Source organism: Aspergillus steynii (assembly GCF_002849105.1).
Source record: "Aspergillus steynii IBT 23096 chromosome Unknown P170scaffold_2, whole genome shotgun sequence".
Taxonomy (NCBI): domain Eukaryota; kingdom Fungi; phylum Ascomycota; class Eurotiomycetes; order Eurotiales; family Aspergillaceae; genus Aspergillus; species Aspergillus steynii.
Genome location: NW_020194399.1, coordinates 6,161,295 through 6,176,155, shown reverse-complemented (window position 1 = coordinate 6,176,155; position 14,861 = coordinate 6,161,295). Strand labels below are relative to the sequence as shown.

Here is a 14,861-nt window from a genome sequence, read left to right as displayed (position 1 = left end):
GTCTGGTTCTGTTCTGTGCTTTCTTTGCTTGTGCTGATAGTCCTCTGCGAGTTGGGGGAGAGTGTTCTGAAGATCTTAGACTGAATGTTAAAGGATAGATTGCCCTAGAACTTCTGGCTCAAAACGATACGTATTGACTCCCGTGCATCTTGCGCCCGGCGGAAGAACTGCGAAAGCCGGCACATCCCAAAGCCTGCAGAATGCGCGGACGAGAAAAGAGCTACACTCAAGCCAGGTCGACCGGAAGATCGCACTCCCGCAGGCGGTCTTCCAGCGGTCTCCAGATGAATGTATTCAGCGGGCCCTCTGGGGGTGGAAGCAGATTCTTTCTCTTCATCTCGACGTAGGTCCTGTGTCTCCATCTATAGGCCACCACGTCCCCGATTCGCTCGCCATACTGTGCGTCCAGCATGATCTTGGCCCATTCCCGGAACGGCTCGTCAAGTTCGTCGACGTCGAGGTTTCGGTCGCCGTCTTTCTGATCATCCCAGCCGAGCATATACCCGCTTTCAATTTCCCAATGCATTAAGGCATGTGTTCCAACAAGATCCCGAAGCGTAAGTAAGAGCATGGCCTCCGTGTATCGCGCCGGGGTCGGCATTTTGACGGGATAGACGGCCGGATCCGCCGACTGTGGCCCTCTGGATATGGGGTTCAGCCTCCTGATGCGCGGATCGGACGTGAGCATATAGAACCGATCTCCGGGGGGCGGACGACCGATGGGAGGCTCGGGAAACGTCCAGAACAGCCGGGATTTCCGGTAGAGAAACACGCCGGTCGTGAAGGTCGGTGGCTCGGTGGGATACCGATGGTCGGTGTGCCAATGATAGTCCGGGTATGGATGGGTGCTCATTGAGTTGAAGACCCTACAGTGCTCGCGCCCCTGAGTACACGGGGGGAACTTGGCGTCGTCGAGCACCTTCGCGGCGGTGTCGATGAGAGAATCTGGGATCGCCCATGAGGAGGACTTGCGCATACGTTAGCTGCAGCCAAACAAACGAAAGGGACAAGCAGGAGGAGCATACGGTGATCTGGGTGGGGACCCCCAGGATCGAGATGATCGCCTCGCCCCAGATGAAATTGGGAACGCCGGCCTCGTCCAGAAGTCTTGCCACGTAGGACTCGAGCTCTGGACAATCATCGGTTGGGAATTTGACCTCGGCCATGCTGACCTGTGGCTCGATACGGGTTGCTTGGGATGCTGAAGATGATGCGGACGATAGACGAGGGAGGTCGTCCCCTTGATATAGATCCTCGGAGCTGTCGTCAGGATCCACGAGTCCTTGTGACAGAATCCAGGCGAAGCGATCCTAACAGGGAGGCCTGCTGGGTGAATGCCCTGCCATCCGACCACGGTTCCAGTCATGCGTTGCTTTCATCCGAAGGGCGATGTCGACCCTCGATTTGTGGAATGCACGCGGTCTTTCATGCCACATTCTTTGTGTCGCGGTCGTATTCGCCTCGACTTGGACCCCCTGGACCGGAATGGGCGACGTGCGTCAAAGCCAGAGTGGGAAGCTCTTTTGTCCTTGGTGTTGCACGCTAAACAGCGACAATGCGTGCCCAAGGTGCGCCTTCGTTCCTTGACCAGTGTTTCTAAAAGTGGGCGACGAAGCACGAAGAGCGCTTTGTCCAGGACGATACTATCAGATCGCAGTCTACTCGCCACTCGGGCCGACGCTGGACCGAACGGTCCATTCCATGGATCGATCAACAGACGACATCCCTTGTCATTGACATGTCCAACCGTCAAAGGATGCGCCCGCCAAAGCCACCGGCGTGGCTGGACCACTCCAATGCCGCTTGTCCGCTGCTGGATCGCTGCTTGGATCGCGTCGCTGCTGCTGTTCATCGGTCCGGTCTTGGAGAGACTCGGAATTGCCACCTTCTTCGCCGCTCTGGTGCTGTTTATCGTGCCCCCCGGGGGCATCGTCTTCGTGTACCTGCTGGCCTCGCTGTCCCTCCTCCTTGGGATGTGCCTTGCCTGGGCCTGGGGCTTGCTAACCATGAAGGCTGCCTTTGCAGCACGACCGGACTCGCAGACTCAGGCTCGTCTACAGGCGTTGCAGCAGCAGGTGGCCGCCGACTCCCAACAGACCGGCCTCGAGGCGACATTCCTCGCCCAAAAGTCCATCTACGACGGCTTCATGCTGGATGCACGGGTGACCGTTGTCTTCTACGTCATGATCTGTCTCTTCGTGTATGCTGTCTCGCGACTGCGCGTTGCCAACCCGAAGTTCGCTCTGGTCCAGATCTTCGGCATCATCATCGCCGACCTCTTCTTGCTGTTTGGTCCGGTCCTGCCGTCTTTCTCGGCGTTGTTGCCCCGAGTTCTGGTCGAACCAGGGGCCATTGGCGTGGGTCTCGGCGTCGTCTGCAACGTCATCTTCTTCGCGCAGTCGGCATCGAGCGCAATCCTGGCGAAGATGGAACAGCTCGTTGAAATGGGCGAGAAGCCCCTGCAATGCACGCGGTCGCGTTTCTCGGGGAGCCCAGCAGACCTGGGCGAGCTCGAAGCATCCAAGGCGAAGACCATTGCCGTCTTCAAAGCGATGGAACCAGCCCTCGCCTTTCTGCCGCTGGACGTGTCTTGGGGTCGATGGAGCCCCGAGGACGTCGGATCCCTGCATGAACCCCTTCAGCGCGCCATGATTGCCAATATGTCCTTGCTCGACTTCCATATTTCGCATGTGAGAAGCGATAAACAGCTGGAGCAGATTCCCATGTCTTCCGGAGAGGGTAATGGGGTTGATCTGGCTGAAAGGCCCCCTCGAGTTGGTGGCCATCAGCTGCAGGAGAGCGCCGATCTCATGCACGCCTTGCGAAGTCCGGAAGAAGTTTTGATGCGCGCTCAGACTCGCGAGGCCCTGAGAGCCTCGACTACGGAGCTACTGCATCTGGCATCGGAGTCGCTCAGCATGGTAGCACAATCGATCCACACCGTGAACTCGGGTGCTTGGTTTTGCCGGACGCCATTTGAAGATATTAGCAAGCTGATCACTCGAGGCGAGATTCTTCGGACGAGCATCGACTCTGCACGAGCAGCATGCAAGACCGAAACCACGACGCGTCTGCTGGAGAGCCATGCGGAGATCTTCGACGCCGATGGGCAGCTGAAGAGCCGCGATCAACTTGGACCTCATTCGCTTCGGGGCCTTGTCCTCGGCATGGTTGTCGAGGAACGCATTCTCGGCGCAGCCGGAGCCATCGAGGAACTCCTGAACCGCGTCACGCACCTGCTACGCCATCGTAGCAAGGTCCGACTCTGGCTGCCGTCGCGTGTGCGATATGCCTTCTCCTGGCTGGTCAATGGCCATCAGACAACCCCGACACCGCACCTGGCGGCCAACGGAGGGCGCGATCCAGACGTCGTGGCCGAGCAGACGAAGGAAGCGCATCGTCGACTGCGTATCAGTCGCGGTCACGGACGGCCGGTCCGACGCAGTCTTCTCACGCGCGCCATAGTTGCAGTCTATCACTGGCTGACCGACGCCGGCGGGATGTACGCCCTGCGCATGGTGATCGTGACCATCGCCACCGCGATCCCAGGGTCTCTCCCATCCACCGCGGGCTTCTACTACCGCGAAAAGGGCATCTGGGGCCTCATCACGGCGCAGACCACGCTGCTCGTCTACATGGCCGACTTCACCGTCTCCCTGGTCGGTCGCACCGTCGGAACGGTCGTCGGCGGCGTCATGGGCATGCTGGCCTGGTATGTCGGGTCGGGCCACGGACCGGGCAATGCATACGGACTGGCTGCCATCACGGCGGTCATGACGCTGATCCTCATGTGGTGGCGCCTCTTCCTGCCGCCGGCGTTCACGATGGCGGCCATCATGAGCGGAGCGACGTTCATGCTGGTCATCGGCTTCAGCTACGACGACACTCACCTGTCGCAGTACGGGCTGCCCGGACACGGCTACGAGGCCTTCTACAAGCGACTGGTCACGGTGCTGCTGGGCTTCGTGGCGGCGTTCATCGTGCAGATCTTCCCTCGTCCGCCGTCGGCCACGCGGCATACCTGCAAGACGCTGTCGAACACCGTGCGCACCCTGTCGGATCATTACGCGCTCTTGCTATCGCATTGGGGACGCACACATCCCGGGACTCGCGCCGACCGATCCAGCCCCGTAGGCGTCGTCGCGGAGAAGATCTCGCTCGACGTCGCCGAAACCCTGCTGTCGGCGCAGCAGAGCATCGCGCTGCTCAAATTCGAAATGACACTAGGGCCGTTCGACTCGCAGACGCTCTCCGACGCCGTCCGTCTCTGTCAGGACATGAACCAAGCGCTCGGGCGACTCCTCTTGCTGTCGGACAGCCTTCCCGGTCCTCTTCAGGATCGATTGTCTCATAGCGTCGGGATCCTCGATGACCACCACATCGGGGATATTATGGGAGTTCTCGGTATCGTTGAGCAGGCGTTCAGACTGGGGCTTCCTCTGCCGGAACGGCTCCCGACACCGTTGATCAAGCGATGCTACGAGTCATGGCACGACCAACATCGGGCGGCGCAGTTGAGCACCGAGCTGGTTCGAGACGAGAACTATCGGCGGTATTGCGTGGGACTGAGCGCGTATCTGAAGTTTCTTGCAGCGATCGATGAGCTGGTCCTGGTGTTGAAGGGCGCCTTGGGGGAGTCGCATGTCGTTCGACGATGGGATGGTGACGAGCAGGTTTGAGTCCTCGGTCACTTCTATAGGTGTAATCTCGGAGGGTCTGGGTAGACTGGAGAGTGATAGATTAGAAATTCAGTTTCATTTCTTGTAGGAAGACACGCATTATATAATCTGCATCGTTTGAGAAGTAACCCGCCATGCAATGGTGAAGTAGTCTATGAATTGATTGTCTATGAACACAGACCATAACGCCATAATCAAAGATCTCACAATACAAATACAAGGGTCAACGCAATAACATAACAGATTGTACAACAGAAAAGGAACCCTTCCCCGGTTTCTATCCCCAGTCTTCTTATCAACACCACTACACTTGCTCATTCTTGATCTTGGCATATCCGTTTGTCTCCCAGAACGGAGGCTCGCCTTTCTTCGAGTCCAGCCATCCGAACGGATCCATCAGGGTGACCACGAACGGTCGGTTGTCCTTCCAGCCGGGGCCCTCCAGCTCGGTGACTCCATCCTGAGCCAGGTATACGTTGCAGTGCTGGGGGATATAGCGTCTCGGGTGGCTGACATTCCACAGGAGCGTATTAACCAGCATCAGCGTTGCCTCGAAGACGTAGAAAAACCACTCATGTCGCAAGATAGGACTCAGATCCTCCAGCCTGGCATTCGACCGATCGATGGACGAGATGCCAAAGTGCTCGATAATGCGATAGATGCAGCGGACCATGATCAGCAGCGTACTGGCATACAAGGTCACGAGCGGGACGGAGATCTTCTTTGACCGGATGTTCCCCCGGGCGCAGCGACGCTGGAACAGGGCGGTCAGGACGCAGAAGAGCAGCAGCACGACGACCTGGATGATCAGGGAGGTTTTCATCAGGACGTGGCCCAGCTTCTGGCGGCTTTCGGGCAGCCGATTGTTGGCGACGTTGGAGACACCCAGGGCATTCATGACTTCGAGGGTGAACATGAGACAGCAGAGCAGGTGCAGCCACATTGTCTTGAAACTGCGGTACCATGGAGAGTCCAAGATGGAAGTTTTCAGCGCTGTGGCCCCGTTTCAGGAGGATTCTATCTACGTGATGCTCGTATAGATCGACGCCATCGTGAAGAACTTCTGTCGCGTTATGACCCGATCGGGCAGGTCGACACCTCAGGCTGTCAGCCCCAAATAGGCTAAGCGCCTGCCAAGAACCGCCAAGAAACAAGGCCAACGTTTGACGCCTTGGGCATCCACTCCACGATGACGCTGAACGATCCTTGCGGCGTCTGGATGATTGGAGAGACGATGGCTTGGCCTCTCCGCTGTCCAACTCAAGCACCGTCAAGGGTCAAATGGAGCGCTGCCGACAAGGCTGATTCCAGCAGGTTTGGTCGCCCGGTGCAGCCAGAGTGGGTTAGACAGGGTCTTGTTGATTGTGAGGGTAGTCGGGATGTCAGGGTTTGGTATATCACGGGAGTGTAGATGGGCTGATGCTGCATGGAATTCTCTTCCACTTTCTCCAAGAACAAGCCTCGTTCAGTTTCCAAGTGCAGGATCAGCCACAATCTGACGTGGGCCGCGGGCAGAATATAACCCCCGCCGTTCCTGGCCCGTCTGATGCTTCTTATCTCCCCTAATCTTGAACTCCTTTCGGTACTCCTCGACTCTCTGCTCACATTCTGTCTGCAACTATGGATCCATCGGAGTACGGATTCCCACTAGTGACCGGTCAGCACGACAGGCCGGCATTCAGCCAAGCACCTCCTCCCTACACGGCATCCAATGAGTCCGGCGAGGATGCCTTTTCCGCGCATCACGGCTTCTCTAGTGCACCCAGTCGATTCCCTGCAACGCTGAACGGCTACTTTCAGTGGAAGTTCACCTCCACCTTCCATCTGGGCCCGAGTGGCGACGACAAGCGGTTCGCCGTCTCCACGCAGACCCCCTTCCTGCGCAGCAAGCAGACCACGATCCTGCACGCCGGCCCCTCGGACCAGGACCCGCCCTTGGCCTGCGTCGAGGGCGACCAATCGATGCGCGACCGAGCATGTCCGATCACGATCGCCGGTCAGCCGCCGGGGATCGAGGCTCTGCACCACGCGACGCCGTACACGCGCACGCCGCCCACCTTCGCCGTCGACGTCCGGGGGCCCGAGAAGCGGCCGCAGCGCGAGCAGTTCGAATGGCGCACCAGTCGCGGCAACGAGGTCCGCCAGCTGACGGGCCACTCGGTCTCCGGCTGGAAGCTGGTGCGCCTGGCACGAACCGTGGGACCCGGCGGCGACCATCGCCCGCATCGCGCGTTCGGCTGTGCCAGCGACGGGCGGGAAGTGGTGGCGGTTCTGGCGCGCAACGTGTCGGCCAGCATGACGAAGGCGCTGAAGTTTCAGTTTCTGGGCAGCGGGCTGGACGGCAGCATGGGCGAGACGTGGGAGATCATGGCGGTCATAACAGCCTTGCAGCTGTGGTATTACGACATGCTGAGTGCCACGATGGCCTCGACGACAGCTGCCGTGTCGACATAAAGGGCGGAACCGACGGTGACGGGGTATGTTCCAGGTCGACTCCGGCCACTTTGGTTATTTGGGTTGGGGTGGTGTTGGTTACGAGCTGCAGGGGATGCAGGCAGTCTGAGTGAGCGAGGCAGACGGATGTCTTGGTGTATCGCCATCTGTCCTTCACGACTATCTTTAACCCTTCAGACAGTACACACACTAGAGTGCACAATCGACGAGAGAATAAACATGAAAATCAATATCAAATTCAAAATTAAATAAATATAGACGATCGACACGCGCTAGTCCCAATGCGGGCATATGCGGCGCTCTCCCACGCGGTGGATTCCTCAGGCCCCCCACCTGCGGCGTCAGAAATTAGCGACTTTCCAATGGCATCACGGAAGTCAGAGCCAGGAACCCGGGCATTCGTGCCCCCTTAAAAAGGGCCGACGACCGTGCCGTGGGGTTTGTCCCTCTGCACCTGCTTACTCGATGGGGACAAAGCGATGGCCAAGCCCTGACCTGCTGTCCTCTGGTGCATCTGCAATCCGCCAGGATCTCCGAGATCAGGCTGCCTGGCGATACCGTGGGTGCCAGCGACGAAAGTCCGCCTTGTGGTCGTCCATCTAAATATCCTCCCCCCGCTGTCAGTCGTGCGGAGCCGCAGAATATCAACCGACGCCATGCCGCCTGCAACGACGACTGCGACTGCGCCAGGCGAGCGGCGGCAGTGCTGGGAATGTCGACGCCGCCGCCTCGTCTGCGACTCTGCACGACCAGCCTGCAATAAGTGCCGTGCCGCCGGGACCGAATGCCCGGGATACAGTGGGAATAAACCGCTGAAGTGGATTACCCCGGGCAAAGTAAAATCTCGCAATCGGGGAAGACCGAAGGGTCGGGCTGCTGCAGATCCGGCGACTTCCCCTTCGCCTGCATTATCACCTTCTTCTTCTTCCTCCTCTTCCTCTGCGTGTTCTGCTTCTTCTTCTGCTACTCTCACTACGAGTTCTAATTCCAATCCTCATGGTCATAATTATAATGCCCCTGTCCCTACGCGGGCGCCTGAGGTCATGCCGCATCCCATGGGACCGGCCATGCCTGCCGCTAGTACGGCCAGCTTTGATAGCAGCGGTTCTAGTGCAACGTGGAGCCCGAGAACCGACAGTCTGGATGAGCCAATCGGTAGTCCAAATGACGGCTTCCTGGAGGACCCTAGCGTAGGGATCTTCCAACAGCTGCAAACCGGGAACCTGGTGGACCCGATGCTGTTTACCAAGGACCTGGGATCGGAAACGCGCGACTTTGTCAACGCCGTCATCTATTGTAGGTTGCCAGTCCTGCGCCACCAGAAGGCTTCTCCTGCTCACGGCCCTTGCAGTCAACACCTGCATTTACCCCGACGTGGCGGTGATGCATGACCTGCCGCCGAACCCGTATCTCGACCAGTTCCCGCCGGTGGCGCTCCACCAGATGCCTGTCTCTGTCTGCCACACTATCGCTTACTTGGTCCTGGGCCATCGCCTGCAACGGCGTGGCTCCAACGAGGCTGACGAGGCGTTGACCCAGGAGCGATCGCGGCTGTATCATCATCGCGGTGAAGCCATGCGGTGTCTCGGCGAGGACATCGCCAACGCTACGACGCAGTGCAACGACGCCACCATCCTCAGCGTGCTGATGTTCCTGTTCGCAGACGTAAGTGTATAGATTTATGAGCTCTTGCTGCTCACCTCAGCGGCTGACCATCCGTGCATAGGTGCGCCAATTCGCTGCTCCCTACTGGCGGTACCATCTCACCGGCGCCACGCAACTGATCCTCTTGCGAGGGGGTCTGCGAAAGCTCATGCGCTCGTCCACGGCTCTTCGACCTTCACTGCTCTACTTCATGATGTATGCATGGCCCTGACTCCTTCTCTGCGTTCAGACCTGACCTCTCCAGCATCGGCGTCATGGGCAACACCACCAGTCCCGCAACCGACCAAATCCCCGCCACCTCCAGCTTAGATCTCATCGACCTGATGGCCGAGTCCTACGGCGAAGGCCTCTCGCCGTCCCTCTTCTGTCCACCCACTCTCATGCTCGACATCATTCGCATCAACCACTTGCGACTGCAAGGCTCGTGCAACCCATCCGACGAATTCGTCCACCTCAGCGCCACCACCCTCCTCGAACAGATCCAAGCCTTCTCCCCGGAACAATGGATCGTCACCAGCACGTTCCCGCGCGAAGAATGGGATCTACTGGGGCGTATCTATCAATCCGCCATCCTCGTCTACTGCATCTCATCGCTGCAGAGTGTCGGCGTGCTGCCGTACGCCGCCGACCTGGTCTCCGTGCGTGCCGCCCACGGTAGCCGTCTCTGCCTGCTGCTGCGCAAGGCCCTCGCCTCGCCCATGATCCGGAAATGCATGACCTGGCCGCTCATCGTGGCCGGCGTGCACGCGGCCAGCAGCAGCCCCGGCATGCGCACCTTCGTCGACACGTCCCTGACCGAGATGAGTCGGGACCTGGCGACGCCGATTCCTGCCACTGCGCGCGACGTGCTTCACACGTTCTGGACTTCGGGGAAGGACGGTTGGGATGCGTGTTTTGATCAGTCGTATGCTTTTGTATCATAGTATATTTTCTATCGGTTCAATTGCGTTTGTGGGGTAACTTTTGGTTTTCGTGAGGCCACTTTCTGAAGAGTGATGGATGGAGTCGGAGTTTAGGGCAGCAGATGGGAAGCTTGGGTTCTGGGTTATTTTGTATCAAGACACCTCGTTCTGGTTTAATTTCAGATTAATCATAGTCTCAACTACATGATTGGTTTTTTTCTCTCCGGTGTCATGCCCTTGTGAATAGCAAGTGGTCTTCAACGTCATTGTATGACAGGCGAGCCATGGTCTCTGCAGCTGACATGCGCATTCTCTAATGCAGCACTAGCCTGTCCACGATCGTGTCAGACGTTAAAATTCAATCAATCAAGGGTGAGAGCCAGACTTGCTCTTTCTGGCCACAGGAACTCCGGCACCTCGGACAAATAAGATTCAGCCCTCGATCATTGCTTCGTATTCCCCCAATAGATTCAATGACGTTACTCATATTTTCTGCAAGAAATAGAGGAACGCCATGGGTCACTGTCGTCTCAGTAGGGAATGGCTCGTGTTCGGTCGAATGAGGTGGCTTTAGACTTGTCTCGGCTCTTCTGGTTGGGAGGCTTCAACGCCACAGCCAGAGATCGAGCCTGAATGATCGGTTCAGAGTATGAGCACAGACTTCCGGATTTGCCTCTCTGAAAGACATGCAAACCCAAACATATCCAAAGCCTGAGGCCCACATCGTGGTCATAGCATTCGAGTGTTTCAAAAGTACGGTACTTGTGGTCGGTTCAGGCCTAAAAATAGCGTCCAACCATGGACGAAGTATTGGCAAGGATATATATTGCTGTGGTATTTCTAGCCAGTTTCCCCTCTGTATATGACAGCCCATGACAGCGATGAGAGCGGGGAATGTGCATCGACGTCGCAGTGCTAAAACCACACCGTCAAGATAATCTCACAAGCAACACCCGCTTCCGATCCACGAGAGAATGCGACGCCGCGGGGACTTACAGCGCATGCATACACTAGTGCTAGTGTCGAGGCCTAGTGCCATATCGATACACGGTGATTTGTCACGACTCTCGGAGGTGTTGCCCATATATTGGCCCGTAGATTAACGGCCCTCAGTTGGGAACGGCCAAGCCGACAGCTGCAGCACTCAATCGTGTGATGGAGGGGTGATAGAGCTTGCATGATAAACTTGCCTGTAGAATGCCGATCGCAATTTCGACCGCAAGGCCAGCATATAAATCTGTGCTCGTTCTAACAGCTAACTTGCTGCGACATGTCACAATAACGACTCCGGGTGCGCTGCCGCAAGCGTTAGAATGCTTTATAGCCAACTGATTGAATGAATATCGTGAAAGAAGTCTAGAATTCCTGTTCCTTATCATAATGCAGCTCTCCATATCCTCTCTCTGGGCATTCCTGGGGCTTTTGACCCTCTACCTCGTCGTGCGGAGTATCTATCGTCTCTACTTCGACCCCCTCAGCCATATCCCCGGACCCAAGCTGTCGATTCTCACCGATCTCTATGAATTCTACTATGATTTAGTCTTAGGCGGAAGGTTCCTCTTCCATATGGAAAAATGGCACGAACAATACGGTAGATATTCCCCCAAAGCCACCGTAGACAAGGCTCATCGCATAGGCCCAATCGTCCGCATCAACTATCGCGAGGTGCACATTATCGACCCCGAGTTCTATGACGAGATATACGCCGGCGGCATTCGCCGACGAGACAAGGACCCGAAGTTCATCACCGGGTTCGGTCTGCCCACATCGATGGTGGCCACGGTAGGCCACGATCACCACCGGTTCCGACGCAACATCCTCAACAACTTCTTCTCCCGACGCTCCGTGCAGGAGCTATCGCCGATGATCGAGCTTCGCGTGCAGCAGCTCGTGCAGCGCCTAGAAGAATTCCACCACGACCAGACGCCGGTTTGCCTGGACGATGCCTATGCCGCGCTCACCTCGGACATCATCACGCACTACTGCTACGGCCGCAGCTGGGGCTATTTAGAAACCAAGAACTTCCACAGCGACGTGCGCGAAGTGCTCAAGGACGTGACTGGCTTCGTACATATCAATCGATGCTTTCCGTGGTTCACGGGGCTAATGCGCATGGTCCCCGAACGGTTGATGCGTTTCATGCAGCCCGGCAAGCGGGTGATGTTCGATATCCAGAGGGCCATCTATCAGCATGCTCTAGAGGAAGGGACCGAGCCTCTGACGAAGGGAGAGAAGCCGCAGCGAGCCAATATGTTTGAGCAGCTGAACGACCCGAGCCTTCCGGCAGAGGAACGCACGCTCCAGCGGCTACAGGAAGAGGGCATCACGCTGCTGTCGGCGGGCACAGAGACCACAGCTCGAGCGCTGACGGTGGCTACGTATCACCTTGCTCGTGATAACGAGATTGTGCAGAAGTTGCGCTCGGAGCTGAAGACAGTACTCCCGACTCCCACGAGCCGGGCGACGTGGACTGAGCTGGAGAAGCTGCCCTACCTGGTACGTCTACTGCCTTCCTCCATGTTTTGTCTTCCGATTCAGGATGTACTGAGAGCCAAACTAGACAGCTGTCGTCCATGAGGCCCTCCGCACTGCATTCGGGCTTGTTATTCGACTGCCTCGCGTAGCGCCCACGGAGGTCCTCCAGTATAAAGACTATACAATCCCACCCGGAGTGAGTCCAGTGCCATCGGTGCCCTAGACTTTGACTAACCAACCCCAGACGCCCGTCAGCTCATCTGCATACTTCATCCACCGTGATCCCAACATCTTCCCTGAGCCGGAGAAATTCAAGCCGGAGCGATGGATCCGCAACGGGGAGTTTGATCGAGGCCTGACGCGGTATATCGTCTCGTTCACCAAAGGCAGTAGGATATGCCTTGGTACCAAATACGACTTCCTCTCCGACCTACTAAGTGTCTACTAACGGAACAGTCTCGCTTATTTGGAACTCTACATGGCGTTCGCGTACCTGTTGCGACGATTCGACTTTGATTTGCACGAGACGGGGCCAGCGAATGTGCGAATCACGAGGAACATGGGGGTGGGATTTACCGATAACTATGACTTCAAGGTTAGTGCCAAGGTGGTGGGGATGGTGCAGGATTGAGCTCTGGTAGGTTTATTCATATTGTAAGGATACGGCTCTTGGAGCTCTGTATACTTGCATCTGCCGTAGTGTCTGTAATGATCTGCTATAGTAAGGATAAGGTGACGCCGCTTTACCGGAATATACAGTTATGTCTCTTGTCTCTAGGAATCCAGACTCTCCGAGAGTTTGTATAGCGGTTTGACAATGAAATTAGAATCCAATTCAGTACGGGGTATATTCCAGCTAAGTGGGCGTCTTCAGCCCAAAATCAAACATTACATTAATAATCTGGCCATCTCCCACTAGCCACAACCATCCTATCGAAACTTCCTGTCCAACCTAGTGCACTCGTGGCTGGTACATCGGCGGAGCTGGCGCCTGCAGGTCAAACCGCGGAGCGTAGCTGCCATGCAGATCCGCCGTGCTGCCGACCAGCAGGGTACTCAGGAACGCGCAGGTGTAGAAGAAGTATCGCAGGAAAAGCTGTGCCTCGTACGACTGCTCAAGATACCTTGTGGAACGGTAGGACGAAAAGCTACCGTACGTGTTGTGAATGTATCCGCCCAGGTCGAGAAGGGTCATGGCGAGGGAGGATAGGATGAGTAGGGGGATTCCAATGCGCAGAGACTAGACCGTCAGTAACTGGTGTCCAAAGGCAAAAGTAAAAGGGCAGGAGAAAAGAGAACTTACACCTCGTCTGAAATTCGGGTTGCGCACCAACGCGAACAACATCGTCGCAGCGGCCACCAGCATGCAAATGACACCCATTGCGTAGCAAGCCACCCAGATTCTGCGCTGATGGATGGCCAAGTCTGCGATATCAGACCCGAGACCGTACCGGTAACCAGACGAATACAGCGCATCCACGACCCTCGTGGTAATGCTGAGCGAGACGATCAGAAGGATGGCAAAGAGGCCAAGCGTGACGGAGTGCGCGATCCGAACCAAGCCGCCCATGCCTTTGTTTCCGTGATGGAGACGTTGAGAGATTGGGAACATGATGGCGAGGATGACCAGCAGAGTGGCCGTGGTGCCGAGCCAGTCGATGGAGATGCTGGCGCGGTATGCGTCATTTCCTACGAAGATGCCGCATTCCGAGAGGGTGTTGAAGATGATGCTCAGGGCAGTCGATCTGGATAGATTTGTTAAAGACTCACGACGAAAATGAACTATAGTTTCAGGCAGCGGGACATACATGATCGAGAAAATGATTGAGAAGTAGAGACAAAACCACAGTAAGGGTGCCTTGGCGACTCGCTTGGTGCGCTTGTGTTTTGCGACCAGGATAAAGAAGACGGTAACGAATACGAGGAAGAACAGCGCATGGAAGGCGATATAAATCCGGGCAAAGGTCGTCGCAAAGGCATCGTAGTCGGAGCACTGGTTACTAGATCCGGACGAATAACCACCAGAGGAGCCTCCACCGCGTCGGGGAGCCATCGTGAATCAGCAGGAATGCGCTATCTCATAAATAGTACCCAATACACTTGGGCGCTGCAGGTCGCGAAAGAGTCGACATTTCCACATGGGAAGGCGCCCCATTATGTAGACCTCCTGCTGATGCGCTGGCTCCGTGATCTGGGGAATTATACGACGCCCAGACGGCGGGCAACGTGAAGAGTCACAGTCTTAATCCGAGGACCTGGATTATCGGGGGATCTGGTTGGTCAGTCGCACAGATGGCTGAGGCTCAGGGACCGGAATACGAGTTATTTTTGTGAAGGGGGCCGTCCAGGGCAAGGCTGGCCACTCAGCCTGGCTTGAGCTATCCGAGGCCAAGAGTCGATGACCTCCTAATTCGAGGGTCTGTTTGGTGATCGTGTTCCTGTTCTCTGCTGCCATTTGACCGGGCGCTCACCAGTGCTGATTGGGTTAGTTATATGAAGCCAAAGGGTGTCCGGGCACTTTGTGGGCGTGACCCTGTCGGCTGGTCTGCTCGATGTCATGTCTCAAGGCAGAATTAACCTTGATTGCTGCGATGGATGTAGGGCATGGCTTTAAAGGCAGCTAAGATCGCCTACCCCAGATTAGATCTCAATGGTCGCTTGACAATATTTCTGCGTAGACCAAGTC

General features: G+C 56.6%; 7 protein-coding genes across 7 annotated transcripts; 4 read left to right on the top strand and 3 right to left on the bottom strand.

The window, feature by feature from the left end:
- Nucleotides 1-71: 71 nt before the first annotated feature.
- P170DRAFT_463197 (uncharacterized protein) lies at nt 72-1,593 on the bottom strand. The gene is made up of 2 exons (XM_024852150.1): nt 1,026-1,593; nt 72-967 (listed from the first exon to the last, which is right to left on the bottom strand). Exons 1-2 carry the CDS (start codon nt 1,164-1,166, stop codon nt 227-229), a joined length of 882 nt encoding a protein of 293 aa, XP_024708844.1. The 5' UTR covers nt 1,167-1,593; the 3' UTR covers nt 72-226.
- A 386-nt stretch (nt 1,594-1,979) lies between these two features.
- P170DRAFT_435148 (uncharacterized protein) lies at nt 1,980-4,764 on the top strand. The gene has a single exon (XM_024848870.1). The coding sequence runs from the start codon at nt 2,007-2,009 to the stop codon at nt 4,677-4,679; it is 2,673 nt and encodes an 890-aa protein (XP_024708843.1). The 5' UTR covers nt 1,980-2,006; the 3' UTR covers nt 4,680-4,764.
- Nucleotides 4,765-4,983: 219 nt separating this feature from the next.
- P170DRAFT_508135 (uncharacterized protein) lies at nt 4,984-5,622 on the bottom strand (the record flags this gene model as incomplete). The annotated part of the gene is made up of 1 exon (XM_024854537.1): nt 4,984-5,622. The coding sequence occupies one exon, from the start codon at nt 5,620-5,622 to the stop codon at nt 4,984-4,986; it is 639 nt and encodes a 212-aa protein (XP_024708842.1).
- A 273-nt stretch (nt 5,623-5,895) lies between these two features.
- Nucleotides 5,896-7,345, top strand: P170DRAFT_435147 (uncharacterized protein). The gene has a single exon (XM_024848869.1). It carries the CDS (start codon nt 6,300-6,302, stop codon nt 7,131-7,133), a length of 834 nt encoding a protein of 277 aa, XP_024708841.1. The 5' UTR covers nt 5,896-6,299; the 3' UTR covers nt 7,134-7,345.
- A 172-nt stretch (nt 7,346-7,517) lies between these two features.
- P170DRAFT_508133 (Zn(II)2Cys6 transcription factor) lies at nt 7,518-9,865 on the top strand. The gene is made up of 4 exons (XM_024854536.1): nt 7,518-8,429; nt 8,485-8,798; nt 8,860-8,993; nt 9,043-9,865. The coding sequence occupies exons 1-4, from the start codon at nt 7,790-7,792 to the stop codon at nt 9,719-9,721; spliced, it is 1,767 nt and encodes a 588-aa protein (XP_024708840.1). The 5' UTR covers nt 7,518-7,789; the 3' UTR covers nt 9,722-9,865.
- Nucleotides 9,866-11,080: 1,215 nt separating this feature from the next.
- P170DRAFT_445263 (putative cytochrome P450 oxygenase) lies at nt 11,081-12,806 on the top strand (the record flags this gene model as incomplete). Its single annotated transcript, XM_024850689.1, has 5 exons — nt 11,081-11,291; nt 11,337-12,196; nt 12,261-12,371; nt 12,420-12,550; nt 12,632-12,806. The coding sequence occupies 5 exons, from the start codon at nt 11,081-11,083 to the stop codon at nt 12,804-12,806; spliced, it is 1,488 nt and encodes a 495-aa protein (XP_024708839.1).
- Nucleotides 12,807-12,868: 62 nt separating this feature from the next.
- Nucleotides 12,869-14,615, bottom strand: P170DRAFT_508132 (uncharacterized protein). The gene is made up of 3 exons (XM_024854535.1): nt 13,984-14,615; nt 13,479-13,920; nt 12,869-13,415 (listed from the first exon to the last, which is right to left on the bottom strand). Exons 1-3 carry the CDS (start codon nt 14,226-14,228, stop codon nt 13,128-13,130), a joined length of 975 nt encoding a protein of 324 aa, XP_024708838.1. The 5' UTR covers nt 14,229-14,615; the 3' UTR covers nt 12,869-13,127.
- Between the last annotated feature and the right edge of the window lie 246 nt (nt 14,616-14,861).

Excerpts from the sequence above, each read along its gene's own strand:
- P170DRAFT_435148 (XM_024848870.1), top strand. The coding sequence starts at position 2,007 with ATGAAGGCTGCCTTTGCAGCACGACCGGACTCGCAGACTCAGGCTCGT.
- P170DRAFT_435147 (XM_024848869.1), top strand. The coding sequence starts at position 6,300 with ATGGATCCATCGGAGTACGGATTCCCACTAGTGACCGGTCAGCACGAC.
- P170DRAFT_463197 (XM_024852150.1), bottom strand. The coding sequence starts at position 1,166 with ATGGCCGAGGTCAAATTCCCAACCGATGATTGTCCAGAGCTCGAGTCC. Across the intron at positions 968-1,025 it reads GGGTCCCCACCCAGATCACC|TCCTCCTCATGGGCGATCCC; the intron begins GTATGCTCCTCC and ends CGTATGCGCAAG.
- P170DRAFT_508133 (XM_024854536.1), top strand. The coding sequence starts at position 7,790 with ATGCCGCCTGCAACGACGACTGCGACTGCGCCAGGCGAGCGGCGGCAG. Across the intron at positions 8,430-8,484 it reads TGTCAACGCCGTCATCTATT|TCAACACCTGCATTTACCCC; the intron begins GTAGGTTGCCAG and ends CGGCCCTTGCAG. Across the intron at positions 8,799-8,859 it reads TGATGTTCCTGTTCGCAGAC|GTGCGCCAATTCGCTGCTCC; the intron begins GTAAGTGTATAG and ends ATCCGTGCATAG.
- P170DRAFT_508132 (XM_024854535.1), bottom strand. The coding sequence starts at position 14,228 with ATGGCTCCCCGACGCGGTGGAGGCTCCTCTGGTGGTTATTCGTCCGGA. Across the intron at positions 13,921-13,983 it reads TCAATCATTTTCTCGATCAT|ATCGACTGCCCTGAGCATCA; the intron begins GTATGTCCCGCT and ends AAATCTATCCAG. Across the intron at positions 13,416-13,478 it reads ACCCGAATTTCAGACGAGGT|TCTCTGCGCATTGGAATCCC; the intron begins GTAAGTTCTCTT and ends CTGACGGTCTAG.